Source organism: Propithecus coquereli, unplaced genomic scaffold (assembly GCF_000956105.1).
Source record: "Propithecus coquereli isolate 6110/MARCELLA unplaced genomic scaffold, Pcoq_1.0 Scaffold172, whole genome shotgun sequence".
In the NCBI taxonomy this organism is placed as follows: domain Eukaryota; kingdom Metazoa; phylum Chordata; class Mammalia; order Primates; family Indriidae; genus Propithecus; species Propithecus coquereli.
The window spans coordinates 4719360-4741159 of NW_012141858.1; the positions used below are offsets into that span (position 1 = coordinate 4719360).

The 21800-nt window shown below is 36.6% G+C and overlaps 1 protein-coding gene across 1 annotated transcript in view; it reads right to left on the reverse strand.

Annotated features, from left to right (window-relative positions):
• LOC105808381 (receptor-type tyrosine-protein phosphatase R-like) overlaps positions 1–21800 on the reverse strand; it is a 163441-nt gene that overhangs the window by 122739 nt on the left and 18902 nt on the right. The window contains exon 2 of the mRNA XM_012642021.1: positions 9491–9789. Coding sequence (XP_012497475.1) covers positions 9491–9789 — 299 coding nt within the window. The remainder of the gene's footprint in view (positions 1–9490; positions 9790–21800) is intronic.

The window sequence follows — 21800 nt, forward strand, 5'->3', positions numbered from 1 at the left end:
AATGGAAGGCTATCTAAAGTTGTTGATGTCATCTTGACTCATTTTTCTAGACTCAAGTGGTCAAATAGGCCATCTATGTAAGGAAAGAAACAACTTGAGATATGAAGACTGGCTGAATTAAAATTTCATGCTTCAACAACAACAAAATTTAGAATATGTCTTAAGTACAAGATTCTGACCAATCTTCTTTATGAAAAGACAAGGATAAATGGCTATGGTGACAACATATTATACGTTTTTGTATTTCTGAAGTCATTTTGACACAATGAATAGATTCAACGGTGAGAAGGGGCGAATATATTGAAATAGTTATTCACATATAGAATGTAAGGAAAGGGTGTTTTCTTTTTAATTAGCCAGAGAATGGGGCTTTGAAAATTTTCCATATTTGTTTTCTCCTATAAAGTATTGGGTGATTGTTGGGACATTATTGTGCCACAGCGTTTGTGTTAGGCTGCTTGATTTGTTGTTTGGTTTTATGCAGATAACTCTGTTGCCAATCTTCTTAACCTGGTTAAAGGTTTTTATTCTGTCACACTGTGGCTGGGCCACTTAACTCCCTACATCAATATCTTTCTCTCCAAGCTCCAAGAAACAAATTGAAAACTGACTCTGCATAAAAGAAAATGAAGAGACCCCCCCCCCCCCCCGCCGAATCTAGAAGCTTTTTCATTGAATATCTTCACTGATCTGGCCCTAGAGGCATTTCCTTTAGGACCTGTGCCTTTACCTGCTATTGCTGATACCCAGATTCTTTGCACTCCATCACTAGTTGTGATGTTAATAACTAGCAGCAGTAATGGTTAGAATCCATATTCTATCACTGCCATGACTGCTACCCATCCCCCCAGCATCCCAGAGGATGCAAAGCACAAAGATCATTCTAGACTAAAACACCATGAGGAGACCCACCTTTACCATAATAAACACTTTGGAGAAAAGAGAGAAACAAGAAAAAAGAGCATCAAAAAGGCCATTCCGGGAAGACCCAAGAGTTTGCCTCTGTGTTTATATCTATTTATAATAACTTTATTCTTTCCATAATGACTAGGTGTAAGATGATTGAATAATACCCATTTTTCTATTTTGCCAAAATCTTCATCTGAAACCTATTGCTAGTCTTCCTTGATGGGCATTTTCTAATGTTAAGATTTATATTACTTGATACTACACTTACTGGGAGAGACTTCATGTCCTCAAGTGATTATAGGCTCCAGATCCTAACCTAATCCACTGCTGGTTTGAGTCCCAGTTACATTATTAAATTACTTTGATCTGTACTTTGCCCATAAAATAGCAAGAGCATTTCTCTCTATGTAGTTATTTATTGAGTGTTCTCTGTACACTAAGCACCCTGTAAGTAAATTGGATGTGTTTTCTCATTTGATCCCCACACATCTGTGAGGTGGGGAATTTTATTCCTTCCATTTTAAAGATAACGAAACACAGACAGACTAAGCAGTTCACAAAAGTCATGTAGAAATTAGAGGGGACACAGCAAGGATTGGAGCCCAAACACTTTACTATGCTATAGCTATTTTTAGCTACTTTTAATGTTTTTTCCACTCATCCTTTTTCTGGTGAGTTGATTGATTACCTGAGTATAGGTAATATCTTAACAATAACAATGTATTCACACAGCTAAAGCTACGGCCTTGGTTCATTTTGCCAGTTTCTCAATATTCCCCTTTGATTTTCTCCTTCAGTCTGCAGCTTTTTCTCATCTTATTTGGTTCAAGTATTTAAGAACTCTGGTGTCCCATGGACTATACTAAGTTCAGTGCAAAGTCCAGCACCTTCCCTCAAAAGGTCACAGCCAGATCTGGGGTCTTGTACCCTCTCAAGAAGCAAATGAAAGGGTGAGAAAGCAGCCATTGATGGTAAGATAACCTGCTATGTGCCTGAGATCTTTTGAGTGGTCAAGATTATGGGAAGAATCTATGCAGTGAAATTCCTCCATTTCCATCAGTTCCTTCTCTGTCCAGGTCCTCTCTCCTCTTCCTCCACAGTGGTAATCTGTATTCCATCCTCTTTTTCTACGTCCACATTCTCTCATCCCCTCTCACGGTATCACCTGCCACAACTAGGTCTGTAATATTCCCCAGACCTAGAGCTTTGGCCTTGAGCTGTCTGAGCTCTGGCCTCACGTTCCGATTGCTGACTGGCACTGTGAGTAGCCTTTGGAACTGCCCAGGAAGAGAACCTTCTAGGGACTTTTAGCACCTATATTTTCCTAAAACAAGTGGAAAGAACAAATTGTTTCTACCACCTGAGTCACAGGGACCATGCTCAAAAAACTATAGCATTTGCTAAGTGGTGCCAAGCCCATCATGCATGGGCAGGGTCAGATGCCCAGAGAGTCCAATATAATTATCCATTAGCAGTTAGAGTTTTAAGTGAAATATTGCATAGTAACAAAATAATAAAGATGATTTATAATTAGATATTTATAATTAGAGAGAAATAGATAAATAAGAAAGGGAAGAAAAAGGAACAAAGTCACTCACAGAGGCACAAGAGAATAGTTCTTAACAACTGCAAAATCAAGAGGCGATTTTAGAGAAAGAACTGACAGTTCCGAGTAAATATTTGCTCCAAAGAAAAGATACCCTCTTTGTTTATCTTCACATCCAATTTTTTGTACATTATTGTGGAAACTTTGGATTAAAAAACATTTTTCAGGCTCCAACATAAAGAGGAACAGCAGTTGTCCATCTTCCTTAAATAAAAGTTCTAATAATGAAAGAAAACATTTTATATTTTCTAAACAGAACATCATCTGTTTACTTCTTTGGATCTTTTAAATATTTCTCTTGCTTAATATTTAAAATCTATAGAATATACATAATTTGCTCAAGTGAAAAAAAGGACCCATATTAGAATTATATTTAGAGTTGATAAAGAAAGTAGCTTTCTCTGATATGCTCACCAAATTCTTTCAATAATATTAATTGGGCAGTTGCTATGAAAAGAATACCATATTTGATACATTCAACATTTATTTCTCCTTCTCAGGATAAGCTTCCTTAAACCAATGAATGTGTTGATAATATAAATAAATACATAAAACTGTAAAATCTATTTAATAGTTCAGCCTTAAAGATAAATACTGACCCAAAAAAGTATGATACAAGAACCCTAAGGAGTGTACAAGATAATTCTTTGAAGTAAAGGAAAAAAATCATTAGAAATTTTATTTATATTTATTTTTATTTGGTTCTTTAGAATTTTTTTTTTGGTAAGTTTTATAATTAACATAAAATACTAGTACACTAGTATATACTTGTATAAATAAACCAGCATGTACACATTAGAGATGTAATAATTTTTTTAAATTTATGGGGTATATGATAAAAAACATCCGGAATCCACAGATCAGATCTAGACAAGTTATTTTGAAACAATCTAGCAGCTGTTGAAAATGATGCTGTATAAAGATATTTAATGACTTAGAAAGATGTCCATACATATAAACTAAGTAAAAAATTATAATACTTTATGTTTGCAGATTTCATACTTTTGTAAAAAATGTGTGTACATTCACACATATAAAGGAATGTATGTGTGTGTGTTTCAAGATGACATTGCTTATCTAACAGTTAAGGATTATTTTATTTCCTGTTTTCCTCATTTATATTTACTAAATAGCCTACAACTGTATGAAAATACATAACTTTTGCAATCAGAATAAAAATATTGCCAAAGTATTCTCTATCTGTGAGGAGATTCATTGTACCTAGAGAGCAGGGCTTATCTTTAGTATGACAATCAATTAAACCAGCTCTCTTAAGACTTCAGTCATCCTAATATTGAGTCTGTATAATCCCAAACAAGCAGATGTGCAGAGTGGCCCAGTGTTGCCACGTCACACAGACATTGCTGAAGCTTAGGCTCTAGCATTTCCAGAGCTCATTCCAGTGTCCTCTTTGCTGCTTTAGTAGCTAGACACGGAGAAAAGCAACAGATGGTGACAGTTACGACTGTCAGGACGCCAAGCTCAAGAATGGAATTTCTACTTCAAGACTGTTTTGCAAAGAGACAGTGATATCTGGGGAAATCTAAGCATGAAGCTTTCCAAAATGCAAAATTTTGGTGATTATATAAGAAAGCAATTATATAAGAAGATCTTACAATTTAATAGGAAGCACTTACAGTAGGTTAAGAGAAGAACAAAAGTTTAAGCAAATTTCTGGAGTAGATTAAAGGATTTCTTTTTCTAGATTTTTCTTAAAAATAAAATCTAATTTGACACCATAGTTCATTTTTATTATTATCTGTGGAATAGCCACTGTGGATCTTTTAAGTCAGGTCAATTGAGTTTGAATCTTGGGAATGAATTTATCAGGTATCAAATATTCATTGACTAGCTATTTTGTATTTGCTATTGAAAGGTTATAGGTACAAAAAAGTTTATTGTCTCATGGAATTTCTATTCTATGTGGGGAGAAAAAATGTGTTAAGTAAAACAAAACCATATGATAATAGGTAATTACACGCTAAAATTGTGCACTTAATCCTATTTTCTTGATAATAAGCTACATGACTTATTTAATTATCAGGTTTTGAATTATGTTTCTTTTGGTATCAACTCATTCTTTCATTAAATAAATAGTTATTGAGCCCTACTATGGACCAGGTACTATTCTAGGCACTGGAGATGCAGCAGGGACAAAACAGAAAATCTCAACCTTGTGGAAAATACATAAAAGACAGTAGCTAGAAGGACATAAGTGCTATGAAGAAAAATGAAGTAGGAAGTTGGACATAAATGTCTTCGGAAGCAATAGTTTTAAACAGAGTGTCACTCTGGCTAAGGTGTAAGACAGAGCCCTCCTTCTTTCAGAGATGCAATATGTTCCCAATGTTTATATTCTTTCTGTTTTCACATTTCTACTTTTGAAATTTGTTTCTGAAAATTGTCCAAGCTGTCTGTTGAAAATTTAAGCAATAAAGTGAAGACAGAAGTAGAAAAATCATTGTAAGTTGAGAGAAAAAATGCTATAAAAACGTTCATAATCTCAGTGTCAAAAAAACAACTGCATTTTGTTATTTGACATGTATTTATTAATTTAAAAATGTTTATTGAACTTCCATTGTGTGCTAGACATTAGATTTGCAGGAAAGGCATTATTGTAGGCAGGAAAATATCAAGGACAAAATTCCTGATCCACCAATAGGTTTGCTGTCCAGAGGCAGAGAGAAGGCCCAGAGCAGGTTGTGAGGAGTCAGGGAGGGTGGGAGATGAACACAGAGATGCAGAGACAGGCCAGCTTGTGTGTAGTCCTTTCCAAACTTCTCAAAACTCAGGAATCCTCCAGAATACTTGTACAGGAATCATTTCCTGATGCTAAGTTATAAGTCCTTATATCCCTAGGGTTGCTTGAAGGGACTATGGTGTCTTCATAAAAACTGAAGTTCACATACTGTGCTTTATTAATAGCACACACTGAGTTGCTATCTAGTGTCTATTTTACCTTTGCTTATTAATAGTGTCCCAATTTTCAATCAGGTACCTTTTCTCCTGCATATGGTTCCTAGGTTTTTAGGGAAACTCTAGGAATGAGGCAAGTGACTTAGATTTGAGGTAATTAGCCTAATCTCATCACCTGGCCACAGATTGCTCCGGGGGTGGGGGGTGAAGTGAGCACTTACATTGTTCTAGTCATAGGGAAGCCCAGGATATTACTGGCAGTCGTGAAAGAGATTCCCTTTCCAAGTGAGCGTGAACTTCCAAGTGAGCATGAACTTGCAAGAATGAAATTTCTGGAGTTTCAAAACTCCAGGATAAAAGAAGAGAATCAGTGAGACAATAAAGTCACTCCAGAGGAAGCAGAGTTGGGAGATAGATCCTGGTCCTATTATGTGAGCCCTTGATTAAACCATACCTAAAGCTAGATGTACTACAGAAGTGTTGGTACTTAAACAACTAAATTTTCTCTAATTTGGGTTAAATTTCTTATCACTTGCAATAAAATATTCCTCACCAATACATCTTCCTTGACATGGTTGAATTCCATTGGTATGTACATAGATTAAGCCCACCCTTTGGGACATTCACTACACAAACGCTAAAATTAAACCAATTTATCTATTGAAAAAATATCCAACAATTATTTATCCACATCACGCAACACAGTAAATGCCACAAAATTTCTTTACCATGGCAAGGCAGTGAGGGAACTGGATTTTCAAAGCCCTTCAAATCACATCTAGGGATAATCTCTTTACCTGTAATACGAATCTCAAAAACTAGTCAAGAGCAGAACAAAGCTGAGGTGAGGCATAAACCAGAGTTTGGGATGTAACTGAAATCCAGAATTATACAGAGTTTTTGGCCTTCGCAGTTTTCTAAGTCAAATACCATATAAAAATATTTGCAGTGCGTGTTTTGTGTCACAAAAACAGTAATGGAAGGTCTGTGTGCTAGTCTGGGTGAGTGGCAAGCACAACAAGAAACTTTAGGATTCTAGGACTCTCACAGAGGCCATCTGAGGCTCCTGGTAACTCACCATCATCTTCTTGTGTGCTCACAGAAGTCTTCCCACTGCCCTGAGAACTGCCTCTGTATCCTCTCCTCCCTTCCCGCTCCCTTCCCTGACATTCCTTCTCTCCTCCCCTCCTCCTCCAGGTCCTCCTTCTCCACCTTCTTTTTCTTTCCTTTATTTTCCTTCCCTCGAGTCCACCCTGTGGAGTAGGCCATAATCTCCCCACCTTCATGTCCTTTCCACTGCCCCTAAAAATCACCCTTGTATTCCAAAGCCTTCATAGTCCCCAGTTTTCTCAGGCTTTGCCTAGGCCAGAGCATTCTTCACACAGCAACCTCTGCGGAACTGGAAAGGCTTCCACCCCACCACTTTCACTCGCATTTCTAGGTTCCCTCCTTCCTGCTGCTGTGGCTTGTGGCTTGACAAATGTCCTAGGAATCCTAGGATAAGAGCTATGGAATTTCCCGCACACCTTTTTTCCCTCTTACCACAGCACTGACCTTGAAGCCATTCATATCCTCTGTACATTGTACTTGCACAGGAGTCCTAATAACAGCTTCTTAATTGAGTTTCTGGAACATAATTAATATTCTTTCGGATAAACGTTCTAATTGTGCTGTCCTCTCCTTGTAACAAATAAACTACAGATTTTCCTGATTACAAAAGAAAGAAGAAAAAGAAAAAAAATTCATTTGTGGACAAATGCTCTGATGAAATGCTTTGTGGCAGAAACTGGAAATCAGAAGGGAGGAGGGACACGTGTATCTTTCATGTCCCTCTTAAATTTCTTACTCTACAAGTCATTGTCAATGATAGCAGAAATAAGAGAGAGAGAAATATTGGAGGAGAAAAAATGATTTCTTCTTCTGAGCTAGGAAGTCTTAGAAGTTACATATAAATTTTGGAAGTTGAGGATAGCTTTTCACCCTGGCTGGAAAAAAAAAAATTCCCATAATTTCCCCAGTTTAAGAAACTGTTACTAATTAACACTGCTCATTTTGGTATAAATTAAGCCACAAAAGAATTCTCTATTCCTCAAGCAATAAAATCTGCATTGATATATATGTTTTTAATACATGTACACCCTATATGCGCAAACACACATAGATTATTCCATTAAAGTGATGCTGCCCCAGAATATATCCCTTGCATCCTTTATGCCCCATTTATCCAGAAAATCACTTTTCTGGATAGAATGGACCTTCAGATCAGCTCGTATTTAATTGCATGTTTTCCCTTTGCTTTTTGAGGAAGCTGAACATTACTGATTTATTTGAGAAATAACTTCAAATCCCTGATTTTCCTATTAAATCATCATGTGCATGAGTAATGCAAGTGAATTACAGGAAGTATTAGCATTAGCAATTGTTGTCAGCTACCAAATCCACAACATGGTTAGAGGCTAGATCAAAAGAGGTTAGGGAAGGCTAATGTAGCAAAATTGCCCATTGCCTCTATGTAATCATCACCCAAAAGAGAAAGCACAGCTTCTTCGTGAATCTCCAAACCGTAAATAAGCTAAAAGTGAAATGACCTGCCAGAATTCCTCATTGATGCCTTTTATCATCCATAAAATTAAATTAACTAGGCGGTATACAACATTATAAGACAGAACAAACCTCCTGAACTGTAATTCACAGTGACTTTGAGTTGACCATTATGGGTATACAATGGTCACTAGAGGAAATATCTCCCATGAGCTCCAGCATTCACATGAACATATCCAGATACAGAGACATCATTAACACCATTTGTCTTCACTGAATAGACAGAGTACATGACTTTCACCTTCAGAACATCTGCTACTCATATAAATGCAGAAAACTTATTCAAATATTTCAGGATGCCAAACAACCCACATATTTTCTCCTAACAAGAGTTCATCTTGTGTTCTCAATTTACAATTTTTATTAAATTATTTACATTTCTTCCCAGGCATTTCCCAAGCAAAATCAGAGACTCTATTTCATTTGTCTCCATTTCCAAATACCCCAAGTGAAAACTGGATCATAATAAATACACAATCTATGCAATTTAGAAGCATCAATGAATGGATCGTTGATTCTTAATACAAAGTAAAGTGTACTATAAGTAGTAGATTAAAAAATAAAGAAAAAAAAAGCTTGTTAAATTTAATCACATTTGGTGCATAAAGAGGTCGCCAAAATGCAAACATGGTTTTATTGAATTATCTTGGCCTCAAAAATCAACTCATTTGATTATATTTGGGGATATAAATGCAGTAACAACCATTTAGCCTCTGACTTATAGCTTTAATGAAGATCCTCCTATTATGATGTTAAATTTGAGGGGGACTATAGTTCAAATAGGGTGTCAACCTCAACATGTATTTAAATTATGATACCTCCATAAATTAGGAACCTCTGACCTGGGTTACATAAGGTAAGAATGTAAGCAATGGGACCATTACATTGCTTTGGTTAATAAAGGATGATGTTTGTTCAGTGATATGAGGAATGGTATTCATCAGTTACTCTCAACCCATTTTATTTGCTCCAGCAACAGAAAACTACCTTCCCCCTACAGCACTCTTTTCCTTTAGTTGTTTCTTCATTTATTACAATCTCAGTCAAGTGACCAGAGGATCTTTAATAAGATTATTTATTTAGGCAGGCCAAGAGTAAAGCCTATCTGCTTAAAATTGATTATCACAGAAGGCAGGAGGCTGAGGACAGGATATGATCAGCTATAACTACAAGGCTTTCCTAAAGCAATTTTTCATTCAAATATTTATTAAGCAGCTATCATGTACCATGCATTGTGCTATGAACAGAGGATACAGACACATTTTCTGATTTCATAGGAGGAAGAAAACAGGCAATAATCAAGTAAGAAAAGAGAAATATCGGAGAGTAAGAAGTGCTGTGGTAAGTAATCACTGAGATTCAATAATGACCATTTACAATTAGTCTTTTTTATCAAGCATCAGTGACAGAGGAAAGCACTGGCAACAGCCTTGGTGCCAGGGAAATGGTAATACTTACCACCACAATTACATTTGCTGCTGGGATTGGAAGATTTTCCACTTCAAGATCTTGACCAGTCATGGCCAGCAGATTGAGAGACGGGTCATACGCAGGTCTAGGAAATGCTGAATTAACAATTTGGTGGCGTCTGCTTACTTGAGCTTCAGAAGAGGAATGGTAGCTATGTTTGTATATCTTTCGTGGAGCTATATCCAGGCTCTTCTCAATGTCTTGTGAATGGTGATAAATGAATATTGGCTTCCCACTCTTCTTCTGATTAATTGCCAAAAAGTGATCATTATTTCCTGAGAAGCACCCTGAAAGGCAAAAGAAGCAGAAAGAAAATCAAAGACCCTATTCTGTCAGACAGGCAGACATACCTGATAAAGAGAATTATCTTTTCTTATGAGGCTTTAACATTTGTGAAGGATTTAGATAAATAAGTCTCCATCATCTTTTTCCTGCTTTCCCCATCCCCATGAAGTAAAACACACTGGATTGTATGGAAGCATCTCAGAGCCTTTGGGTGGGTAGGAGCAGGTGAAGATTGAAAAAATCCTATTTATCAGATACTCTAATACCTCCTATACTAAGAAATTTCCTCCTTTATCTAAATGTACAGTTTCAATATCTGTTGGGCTTCTATTTATTCCTGGATGTCCTATCTGTTTCTAAAATGATAAACGTGTGTATCATATTAATATTTCCCTCAATCTATAGCATTTCATGCAATTATTATTTCATACTTATTTTACCCTGCTTGTATTATAGTTAACTATGTATAGTTTTTTTAATGTTTGCAGAATATTTTAAGCTCACTGAGGGAAGAAATCTGAGTATACTTATTATAGCAACCTCCAGTTGTCCAAACTATATGCATTCCCTCTTTAGTAACATGGCCATCCAGATAAAGACCACATTTCCCAACCTTCCCTGCAACTAAGTATTGCCATTTGATCAAGTTATAGCCATTGGAATGTGAGTAAACATAATGTGAACAGAGATGTGATGTAGTTTTTCTTTCCATCTTTCCTCCTTTGTGCTTGCTGAAATGCAGATGGTCTGGTGGGAGCATGAGGTGGAAACGTGTCAAAGATGGTAGAGTAATACGACAAAACTATCCTGGCCTCTGATGAAGGTGAAACTACCATATCAACCCCAGAGCTCCCACTCAAACTTTATATGAGAGAGAAACAATTTTCTATCTTGTTTTAGCTGCTGTTATTTGAAATATCTTAGTTACAGCAATTAAACCTATATACTAAAAAAGGCATCAATTTTTATTTCTTTTGTTAGATAAATATCCATTGAATTGAATAACTGTTTCTCCTATTTGTTACTGGTCACAGGAGGAAATAGATAACACATGAATCAAAAAGAATATCACTAGGTCAAACACCAATTAGAAAAGCAAACATAAGAACATCTATATAGCATGATAAGCAGAGTGAACAGATCGCAACATAGTAATGCCACCTAAATAGTGCCCAGCAACCCTAGATACTCCAGATTTTCCCTGGGCATGCCTATAGCAACAATAACCTGTACAAATATTGTTCTTAGAAAATTATTTACCTCTTTTTACAAAAATTCTCCCCCAATCTCATACTATTTTATTTTTTACTTCCCAAATCTTGCACAGACCTGCATATCTTATTTTTCAAATTTCAATTGTGCTATCATGGTAGTTATAGTTCTCGTGCTACTGGACATTATAAATTCCTCAATGTGGTAGGAGAACCTGCTTCTAAGGTGAGAAACTCAAGTTCATTCAAGCAATGATATGACTTTCCCCAAACAAGGGACCACTTAAAATTAGCAGTATTAGAAAAGTAAACTAGGATAAAAAATAGTATGTCCATTCTATTTCTTAACTCCAAGGCAATCACTCATTTTAGCTGTCCACAACAGTATCAGACTCAGTTTTTCAGAGGTGAGGGGGGAAATTGCTCACCTTTCAGAAGTATAGAAACTCTTCTAGGACACTACAATATCACTTAGTGAATTACTCTTAGTAAAATACTAAATCAACATCTTGTGGTCAGGAAGGTATTACAATATACATCTAGGACATTTTATCACCCTTCTCCATTAACAAAAATAGTGACAAAAATGATAACATCGAAGTAACCTGTTCTGAATTCCATAATATTATATATATATTCCTAATGATGGTTTCATTGCCAAATCTGAGGAACTCTTATTTCATTCAGAGAAACAAAATTGACAGTTATTTCAAGGACATCACTGTCTAATCATCATTGTTGGGCATCATTATGGTAGATTGATTGCTTCAAAAAACGTTATAGTCTATTTAGCATGTTCAGAATTGAAGACATGATGATTCGCTTCTGTTATTATTTCAGAATCCACATGAAATGTAGTTATAATTCAAATGATCTAAAAAAGATAAAACTACTAGTATCACAAGGTGACTCTAAAACTATCTATCATATCATAGAAGAAAGCAATTATGCTAAGAAAATAGCTTGTTTTTATATCTCTAAGTGAAGGTTGAGGGTATATTGGTGAGATAGAATTGCCGAAGATGCAAGACATACATGCAGGTCACACAAGGCTTTGTTGAGGGCAAAGACTGTAAAAACTAGCAATTCCTCTACCCTGGATACTCTATAAATATTAAATAAAAAATAGTTTAGAAGATCAGAGAAAGTAGATATGTAAGAGGGGGAGAAATAAATGAAGAACTAAACAAATTACATAATTATTTTCAATCTTGCTTTTTATATAGTATCAATCACAACAAGCCTTTTCAGAATCACTTTATTTAATTAGAATAGATGAGTCCAGCTAAAAAATATCTCTTGTGCTAAAATTGGCCTATAAGGAAAGAGAAAAAAATCTAAGTTGAAGTGCAGTGGAAACACATTTTAAATTTCCCAGCCTTATCCAGTTGTCTATGTGAAAGGACTTACTTAGGCTTGCCTTGTCCTTGAGTAATGAGTTCCAAGTTGGCAGCATAATATTAGGTGCCCAACTGCAACCATTACTTAGGAAAAAGTTTTTAGACTCCCTGCATCAGAAACACTTGGGACATGATGGTGTGGTTTCCCAGACCCTAGCTCAGAACTACCATAGCAGAATATCTGTAGATGTAGCCTAGGAATTTGGATTTATAATAGAATTCTTTTCATATTCATATTCTCTGAAGTTTGAGCACCAGTTAGCTAGTGTTTGGAGTAGTTTTGCATCCTCTGTCTTCAAATGTTATTTCTCTCCCAGCTCCTTCATTTCAACTTTATAACTATACTCAAGCAAACATTTTGGAAATGTGAAGACTGAGATGCCAAGTTCTCTATTGGTGGAGGTGTAATTCTAAAGCAGCCAACCATCAGATTTTTCCTCTCTCTGTCCTCTTAACACCTGACCCTGGACACAGATGCAGTTGTAGAAATGTAAGGAACTCATTTCAAATATAATGATACAGATAGATTTAAAGTGAAAGGATGAAAAATATGTATTACGCAAATACCAATCAAAAGAAAGCTGGAGTGACTATATTAATATCAGACAACATAGACTTCAGAGCAAAGAAATTACCAAAGATAAAGAGGGATGCTGCATAATGATGGGCAAATGATGCAAGGTACATCAGAATACATAATAATCCTAAACATGTATGCACCAAAAAATGAGCTTAAAATACACGAATCAAAACTGACCAAAATGAAAGGAGAAATAGGCAAATCCACAATTATAGCTGGAGATTTTAACAGCCCTCTCTTAATATTAGGTAGAACTAGTAGATGAAAATCAGCAAGGGCAAGGTTATAAACGAACATCATCAACCAGCTGGATTTAATAGATATTTATAAGCACTACAACCAAGAACACCAGGAGATATACATTCTTTTCAAGTGCACATGGGATATTCACCAAGATAGAACATATCCTGGTCATAAAACAAAACTTAACAAATTTAATAAAATGAAATTATACAAAGTAAACTCTCTGATCATGAAGGAATTAAAGTAGGGTATCAGAAAGAAAATAAGAATAGTCACAAACATCTGGACATTAAACATCACACATCTAGATATCTGTAGGACAAAGAGAAAGTCACATGACAAATTAGAATATATTTTGAACAAAACTAAAATAAAACTATATCATAATTTGTGGGATGTAATTGAAGCAGTGCTTAGAAGAAAATTTATAGTATCAAATGCTTATATTAGGAAAGAAGAAACATCTCAAATCAATAACCTAGGTCTTTAATTTGAGAAACTAGAAAAAAGAAGAGCAAAATAAATGTAAAACATGCAGAAGGAAAGATATAACAAAGTTAAAGGTAGAAATAATTACGTTGAAAATGGAAAAACAACTGAGAAAATCAATAGAACAAAAGCTGGTTCTTTGAAAAGATCAGTAAAATTGATAAAAACTCCAGCAAGATTGATAAAGAAAGAGAGAATACACAAATTTTCAATATTGGAAATGAAAGGAGGGTTATGATTACAGACCCAGTAGACACTAAAAGGATAATAACAATTCTCTGCACATAAATTTAACAACTTAGATGAAATGACCAATTTCTCAAAACTACAAATTAATGAAACTCACTCAAGATGAAATAAATAACCTAAATTGTGCAAAAATGATAAAAGAAAAATTCCTGTTAAACTTTTTTCTGAATAAGAAATCTTCAGAGCCAAATGACTTCACTGGCAAATTCTTCGAAACATTTAAAGAAAAGATAAAACCAAACCTGTACAATCTCTCTCAGAAAATAAAAGAGGAGGGAACACTCATTAAAATCAATTGATGAAGCCAAAATTACCTCCATAACAGATCCAGAGAAAGTACTAAAAAACAAAACTATAGGAAAAAAAAGAGTGAGAAAGATGGCTCACTAGAGACATTGGTCACCAGATCATGTCGGAAAGAGGGAAAAGTTTTAGATGGAAAAAAGACATAATGCAGGTGTAATTCTGAGGCAAAAGTGCCAGAAACTACTAGAGATACCATGGGAAGAAGTTAGGGAGTGGAATAAGGAGCAAGGAATCAGCAGAGATCAACCCCTGAGAAACTTGGAGTCAAGTTGTGGAATGGGTAGGTGGGGGTTTTGCTTCTCTTCCTTCCATCTGGTGGTCAGCAGGCCCCCTAGCTGCTGGAGAGCTTTTCTACCCTCATGAGCCCAAAGCTGCTGCCACCAGTGAATTGGGAGCTTCTTGAAAACAAAGCACCAGGCTGCCAGCCTGGTTGGAGTCACTTCCTGTCATCACAGATGGGAGCCTATACAACAGGCACCATACTGCTTCTCTACCCACTGTGTGCCTTTGCCGTTGTTTTTGTTTTAAGATAGTAGAGATTTTAGTGCATTTAATCCTTAAAGGGAAGTTGAGGAATGTTGAAGATACAGGAGAAAGCGGCTGGAACAATCAGTAGACTGAGCTCCCCCAGAAGACAGCCGGAGATAGGATCTAGAGTGCAGGCAGCGGGATGGGCCTTGATTGGGAGGAAAGTATTTCTACTTTATCTCCCACTCGCTCTTTAATCCCATTAAATCTAGCTTTCTCCCTGCTACCCCCATACACTGAAACTACTTTCTCTAAGTTCATCAATGACTTTTAATAAAAAAAGATTTACATTTAGTGATGAGAATAGACACTATTGATGTAGTTATTAGTGAAAAAAGTAGCTTACAAAACATTATGTAACCTATTGACTTTTTCTGGTGTATTGTTCTTCGAATTTTAACATTTCTTTCATTATAATGCAGAAAAAAAAGGGGGTAATTAGGGATGTTAATTTTTTGTTGGAAGTTGAGGAATTGATATGATAATGATTTCTATTTTCCCTGAGTAGAAGGAGATGAATGAAGTTATCTCCTAAGAGAGAGAGTACAAGGGGGGAAAGATCAGAGGTTTCAGGAGAATGGAGGATTAAGACAGTTCTTGTAAACTATGAGACAGAAAGTCGGTATGAGTTATGTGGTAGAATTTCTCATCTTCATTGAGATCTCAGTGACAATTTTCTCTACCTGTGAAGGATAGAGTGTCTCTCACAGAATGTTCAGTAAGTAGCTTGTCATAGACACTCATCTGCATTTAAAATAAAAGTACTTTTATCACTGAAAAACCATTTACATGAAAATAACCAGTGAGTTTTGATGATCATAAAATTACACAACTGAAATTTCATTCTGAACATGACCTTGATAATCTCTGAAGAGATCTTTAGCAAAGGAAAGAGAAATGAATGAAATTACAATGTTAAGTTAGAGTACATTATGATTCATTATTTCAAATTCAGTGCTGGTTACTCCTGGATGCAAGAGGAGAAGTGGCCTTGTATATACCCTCTCAGAATAAATCCTTGCATTGCCAGCATTTAAATCAATGTCAATAACTTGTGAAAAGAAAGGATGAAATAGTGGTCTCTTAAGAGACCTGAAAAAGTGAGCAATCAAGAAAAGGCAACTTTGTTGTTTGATCATTTTGTGAAAGGACAATCCTTGATTTTAAGCGTTAACACTTTCTTATCTAGAAAGGAGAGATAAATGGATAACACCAGGGACTTCCCTTGAGAGTTTCTGCATGAGAAATGATGAGGCTACCATTTGATTTGTTAATGTCTCTCAGGAAAATTAAAAATACACAGGTGTATCAGTGAAAGTTTTATATAGGAAAAATGCCTATTAATATTGAGAAAGGAAAGAAACATGCTTTTTATTCAGAGCAAAAAATTAAGAAATAAGGGACCTAGATTTTAGTTTCAATGACTCCCTCCCCACAACTTCCCTGTCTTTCATTTATTTTTTTTAAGAGATGGTGTCTCTCTCTGTCACCCAGGCTGGAGTACAGTGGCACAATCATAGTTCACTGTACCTTAAACTCCTGGGCTCAAGCAATCCTCCCACCTCAGCCTCCGAGTAACTAGGACTATAGGCCTCTGCCACCATCCCAGGCTAATTTTTATTATTATTGCTATTAAATATTATTTTTGTAGAGATGGACTCTCACTATGTTGTCCAGGCTGGTCTCAAACTCCTGGCATCAAGCGATCCTCCCACCCCAACCACCCAAATAGCTAGGATTATAGCTATTCAGGCATCAGCCACTGAATCCAGCCCCATCTATGCTAACTTGAGCAAGTTTTCTTACCCCAGTGAGCCTCAGTTTTCTCACCAGGAAATGAAGGTGATTCTTGTATATCTACAACTAGATTAGAAATGTACTTCAGTAAAAAAGAAGCCACAATTCAGTTAGATTTCACACGGTTTGAATATTTTTCTAAAGAGATGAGTTTTTCCATAAATATAATAAACGACCCTTTGGGAGCTTACAGGGGCAAGGACTTCCAGAAGTGATGTCCTTGGATGTAAGGAGACTAATATTAAAACTATTCTCCAGTTGTCCTGTAATTCTGTTAGTAATGGTAACCTAAGAAGTCACCGCAATACTAATCTCCAGTTAAATACACTGACGGTTATATCTGTGGATGGAACTGGAAGCCATTATCTTAAGTGGAACAAGTAAGACACAGACAGACAAATACCACATGCTCTTGCTTGTAATTGGGAGCTGAATAATGAGTACACACGAAGGTAGAGCGTGGAATGATAGACAATGGAGTCTCACAATGGTGGGTGTGGGAGGGAAGTGGATGATGAGAAATTACTTAATGGATACAGTTACATTAATCAGGTGATGGATACCCTAAAAGCCCTGACTTCACCACTGTGCAATGTATCCCTATAACAAAATTACACTTGTACCCCATAAACTTATATGAAAAAAGTACCAACAGTAATAACACTGAACCTTTCTGATAAACATTGCAGCCTTCCTAAAATGACAACCCAGCTTGGTTAGGATAACCTTCTCAAGTATAACACATGTTGACTCTTTCCAATCTTAATAGAAAATTATAACAATACTTTGAAAGAGTCCATTGTGGCTATGTCTACATACGAAGCCAGTTTTATAGAATTCAATTTGTGTGTCTTAGTTATGTTCTAACAGCACATGTATATGTATGGATGGATTCATATGTGCATTCATTTATTTTGTTGTGTGTCCTGACACCAAATAACTAAGTTGAAAAAAATGTTTATGCTTAAACCAGATATTTTGTCATAAAAAGTAAAAATAAAATAATATTGGGGTTTGTATAAGATGACAATGATTAAACTTAACAAAATTGTAAACCCACATAGGCCCCCCAAAAGACTCAGATATACTTGTCATTGAAAGAACACTTCTCTCCAGGACTGATTTTCCTAAGATCCAGTCTATGCACTGGCCACTGAGATGTGAAAACATAATCCCATGAGGAGGTGCTGTGACATTCTTTAATATTATTTAAACACTCCACACATTTGACCAGTGATGTGTCCAATATATCCATAACAAAAGTAAAGAAACTGACAGCAAAATAATTAGTCCATTTTTATACAGCTAGCTCTATTCTCTTCTATTTAGGAGAGGACCTGAATCCCATAGGAATAAGGGATGAATTTAACCACCTTGTAAACTTTTCTTACATGTTCCTTTATATAGACATTCATATTTCCTCAAACATTCAATTAGAAAGAGTGGTTTCTACTCCCACTCTCAGCCTAACATAAATGCTCTGTGTGTCCTTTATGTCTTCCTGTTTATCCCCTGAAAGTTGAGCTTCACAGTGTAAAATTCTATTTGGAAGTCACAGAATTGGCATCCATTTCAGGAAAAATCCATTGTGTGCTATGTGCTAGTAGTAAAATTGCAATGAAAGGGTTTCACATTTCCTGATTTTTTGCCCAGTTTTAATAGAGTTATTTTTCATTTGATAGATATCATTACAGAGTGGCATGTAATACAATTAGAATAGTACCTTGGGACAATGTGACTAGACATAAGTCATGAAGAAGGAATGAGGATTAAGACCACTGGCCTCAGACTCTGATGGAAGAAGTAGGATTTATGGCAGCTCAGAGAGAAGCAGTCAGATGCCCCCCAGTTCCTGAAAAATTGAGTCCAGGGATGCTTGGAAGAGAGATTGACAGGAGTGAATGCTGCTACGTGTTAAATTCCATGCAGCCATTAAGAGAAGACCTTCACCAAGATATGCCCTCTGGGGAACTGCAGAAGGCAGAAAACTGCTCATATGACTAGAAAGCTGAGAAATACTAACCTCTGCAGAAATCATAGGAATTGATTTCCATGTGTACTTACTGAGTAATGGAGTAGCACATTTGGAAACTAATTTTTATACATCATTCATTTTATGCAAACAGCCAAAATATAATTATTTGCAAATAGTTATAGGAATTAGAAACTCTCCATTGTTTTTATAGCAGAGTTCTCTTAAAAGCAGGGCTCCAATTTCAAGACAAGAAAGAGAACTGTCTGTGTTAAGGATAATTCTCATAGCAGATTAGGAATTATATGAACACACAGCAAAATGAACATAAGAACATATAAAAAATTAGTATCTCGTCATAGTAATGGCACTACAGAGATACAAATGCTCAGATATTAGGGAAAGAAGAGGGTGAGGAAGGAGGTTCATAGCCAGCCACATGAAGAGATCCCTGTCCTGGTGTCTCTTGCCTGTGTTTAGGGATTTGACGGGCACTTGGTAGACCCTGAGGCCAACACTTCTGTTCCATCCTGTGTTAGTCCCTTCATCCACCATTTGAAGTTAATGTCACTAGGCTAAGACATTGCTTTCTAATAATTCTTTGAAAAATGAAAATTCACTAGGGAAGGACCTTATAATTAACAACTATTCTTATCCAAAGTAGATCAGTGTGTCAATCCTTTCTACAACACAGCCAGCTAGTTAAGAAGAGAACTCTCCTGGCATAGGAAGTGTCCTGCTACACACTTTAGTTGGGGATGGAGAGGAAAGAGGAAGTTGGAGATTGAGGCTCAGTCTGAGAACACAGCCCCCAAGGGCGAACTTCAAGACATGAAGGGCTGGGAGTGGGAGCTGGGGGTGGGGGGTGTCTTGCCAGCTGTGAGGAGTAATGCTGTAGGTTGAGGTATGTGGAACTAGAGGTACAGGACAGGTCTGGACTGGCAGGCAATGACCTTGCACCCACTGGGAATTCATTGCAAACTCAGCAGAACTTAGCCCAAGGAGAGACAGGATGCCTAATTCCCAGATTCCATGTGTGGGAACTCTGATGTCATGGAGTGTATACCCTCCCCACCACCACACACACACCAAAGATACATGGACAGGACCTTCAAATTGGAGTATACAGACCATGCACAGGCATGGAGAGAGAGAATCACTTTCTACATCCTCAGCTTTTATATATGTTTTTCTCTAAAATTGACTGGCTTAATAATGGCTTATAGTCAGGTCATCATGCTGGTTCTCCTCTCCAGAACTAAGCTTCTTATTCCACTTTACTAAATAAAGGCACACCTCTCACTCAATCTGAACTGGACCTCTCTGTCAGGGTATGAAAACTCCTCGAAGTCTCCAATCAAAGAGACAAAGTAAAATATTAGTATAATCAAAGCCTCTTTTAGCCAGGACCCCCTCCATATAAACAACCCACTGTAGGATTCCAGACTGTCCCTGTATGATATATATTTCTTTAAGCATGTAGATTAGCATTAGAAGTGAAGTAGTTTGGCCCCAGTTGGCTGTTGTGAATTCAGAGTCTGGGCAGCAGGAGTGGTGATACATGTCCTACTCCAGCCCTGAGACTGACAGATACTTCACCAGAAGGGTTGTTCATGAACACAGTGGCTCTGATGGTTGGAGTTTTTTTTTTTCTTATACACTTAAGTTTTGAAAGTAGCATTTAGTTCCTTCAACACAAACTTGCTAATTATGAGCATTTTTAAATTTGGAAGATGAGGGTTCTACTAGTATACTCGTATAAAAATGCGGATGTGCCAATTTAATTTTCATGGCATGCGCTCTTCACTAAAGAAAGCTTTAGAGTAATTTTTAAGAAAATAGGCCAATAGTCAACATGTACATGTATTTTTATTTTCATATATGGGATCTGAAATATAGGACCAATGAAAGTTTTCACATGCTAATAAGATAACTCTTAGAATAACTAGTTTTTGAATATATTCAATATTCCAGTCTCCATGCTGTAGGGCCTTACGCATTAGCTTTTTATTATAAACACTCAAACCACCCTATTAAGTAGTTACTACAGTGTTAACTCTGTTTTACAGATGAGAAAAAGAAGGTGCAAAGAATATAAACAGTAAACGGCAGAAGATGGGGTTCAAAACCAGATAGTCAGATTCCAGAGCCTAAAGTTTTTCTTATTGTGCTACATGAGTTAGGGAATATTTTTGTTGTTTCTGAAGTAAAAGCATGCCATTTCAAAACATACTTTCTAGCCTAAAGGGTGAGATGATTATCTTGTAAAAGTATCTGGGATAGAGTTTAGTATATCACAGAGATTTAGGAAATATTCATTTGTTATTCTCTCCCTTTCTTACAAATAAATTTCATTTTTTTCTTATGAAATCCAATGCATATCTTGAGAGGAGACCCTTTTATTATATTTTCGTTGCTTCAGTTGATGCTCAGATTTAGGAGTTACAAGTAGCATGATAAAATTTATAATTCAAACACTGTAAATATCAGGCATTCCCAGTAAGAGGAAGCAAAACACTCAGAAGTAACCCATGGACACCTGATGGGAAATTCTGATGCTCTGGCAATACAGAGGTGCCCAGAAATGCCAGAGCCACGCCCAACTGGACCAGGCTTGTAAACACCCGTGAAAATCACTGAGAGTGCTTATTAACTGTCATGGAATATTCAGAGGCACCAAAACAGCTGCCTGACTGTGTCTTTGAATTTGCATAAAGGGAAGTATTATACCATGAAAAAGTTTCCACAATTGAATTTTGAGTTTTCTAGTGGACTGCAGGCCTCCGAGGGAGCCAGACTGGAGCTATAGATAATCAGTCCACTTGAGGAAAAAAATCAGCAATGGGAAGAGTCTTGGAAGACGAGTTATGGCTGAGTAGCCTGGGTATTAGGGGAGTGGTGAGTAGTTTCATGGATGGGTTGAGGCTGTATTTGATCATCTCTATTATATTCTTCCCATATCCATGCCTTTCCCTCTATCCCTTTACATTCAAAAAGCCCTGTCTTCACCAGTCTATAGAACCACAGGCAGCCTTCTACATGGACCTAGAGCCCAATGGTCTAGATGCTCCATGGACTACAAATTGTAAGAAGGAGAGTGTCGATTGGTCCGTAGAGAAAAGAATGGCCAGAGAGGCAGAGTACAGAGGGGGGACCTTAGAGCTATGAGTAGCAGCCCTGGTCTATGCCTGAGCTTCTCATCCCTTGTGGGTCTCCAGAGGGACCAGTTAGGGAGGTG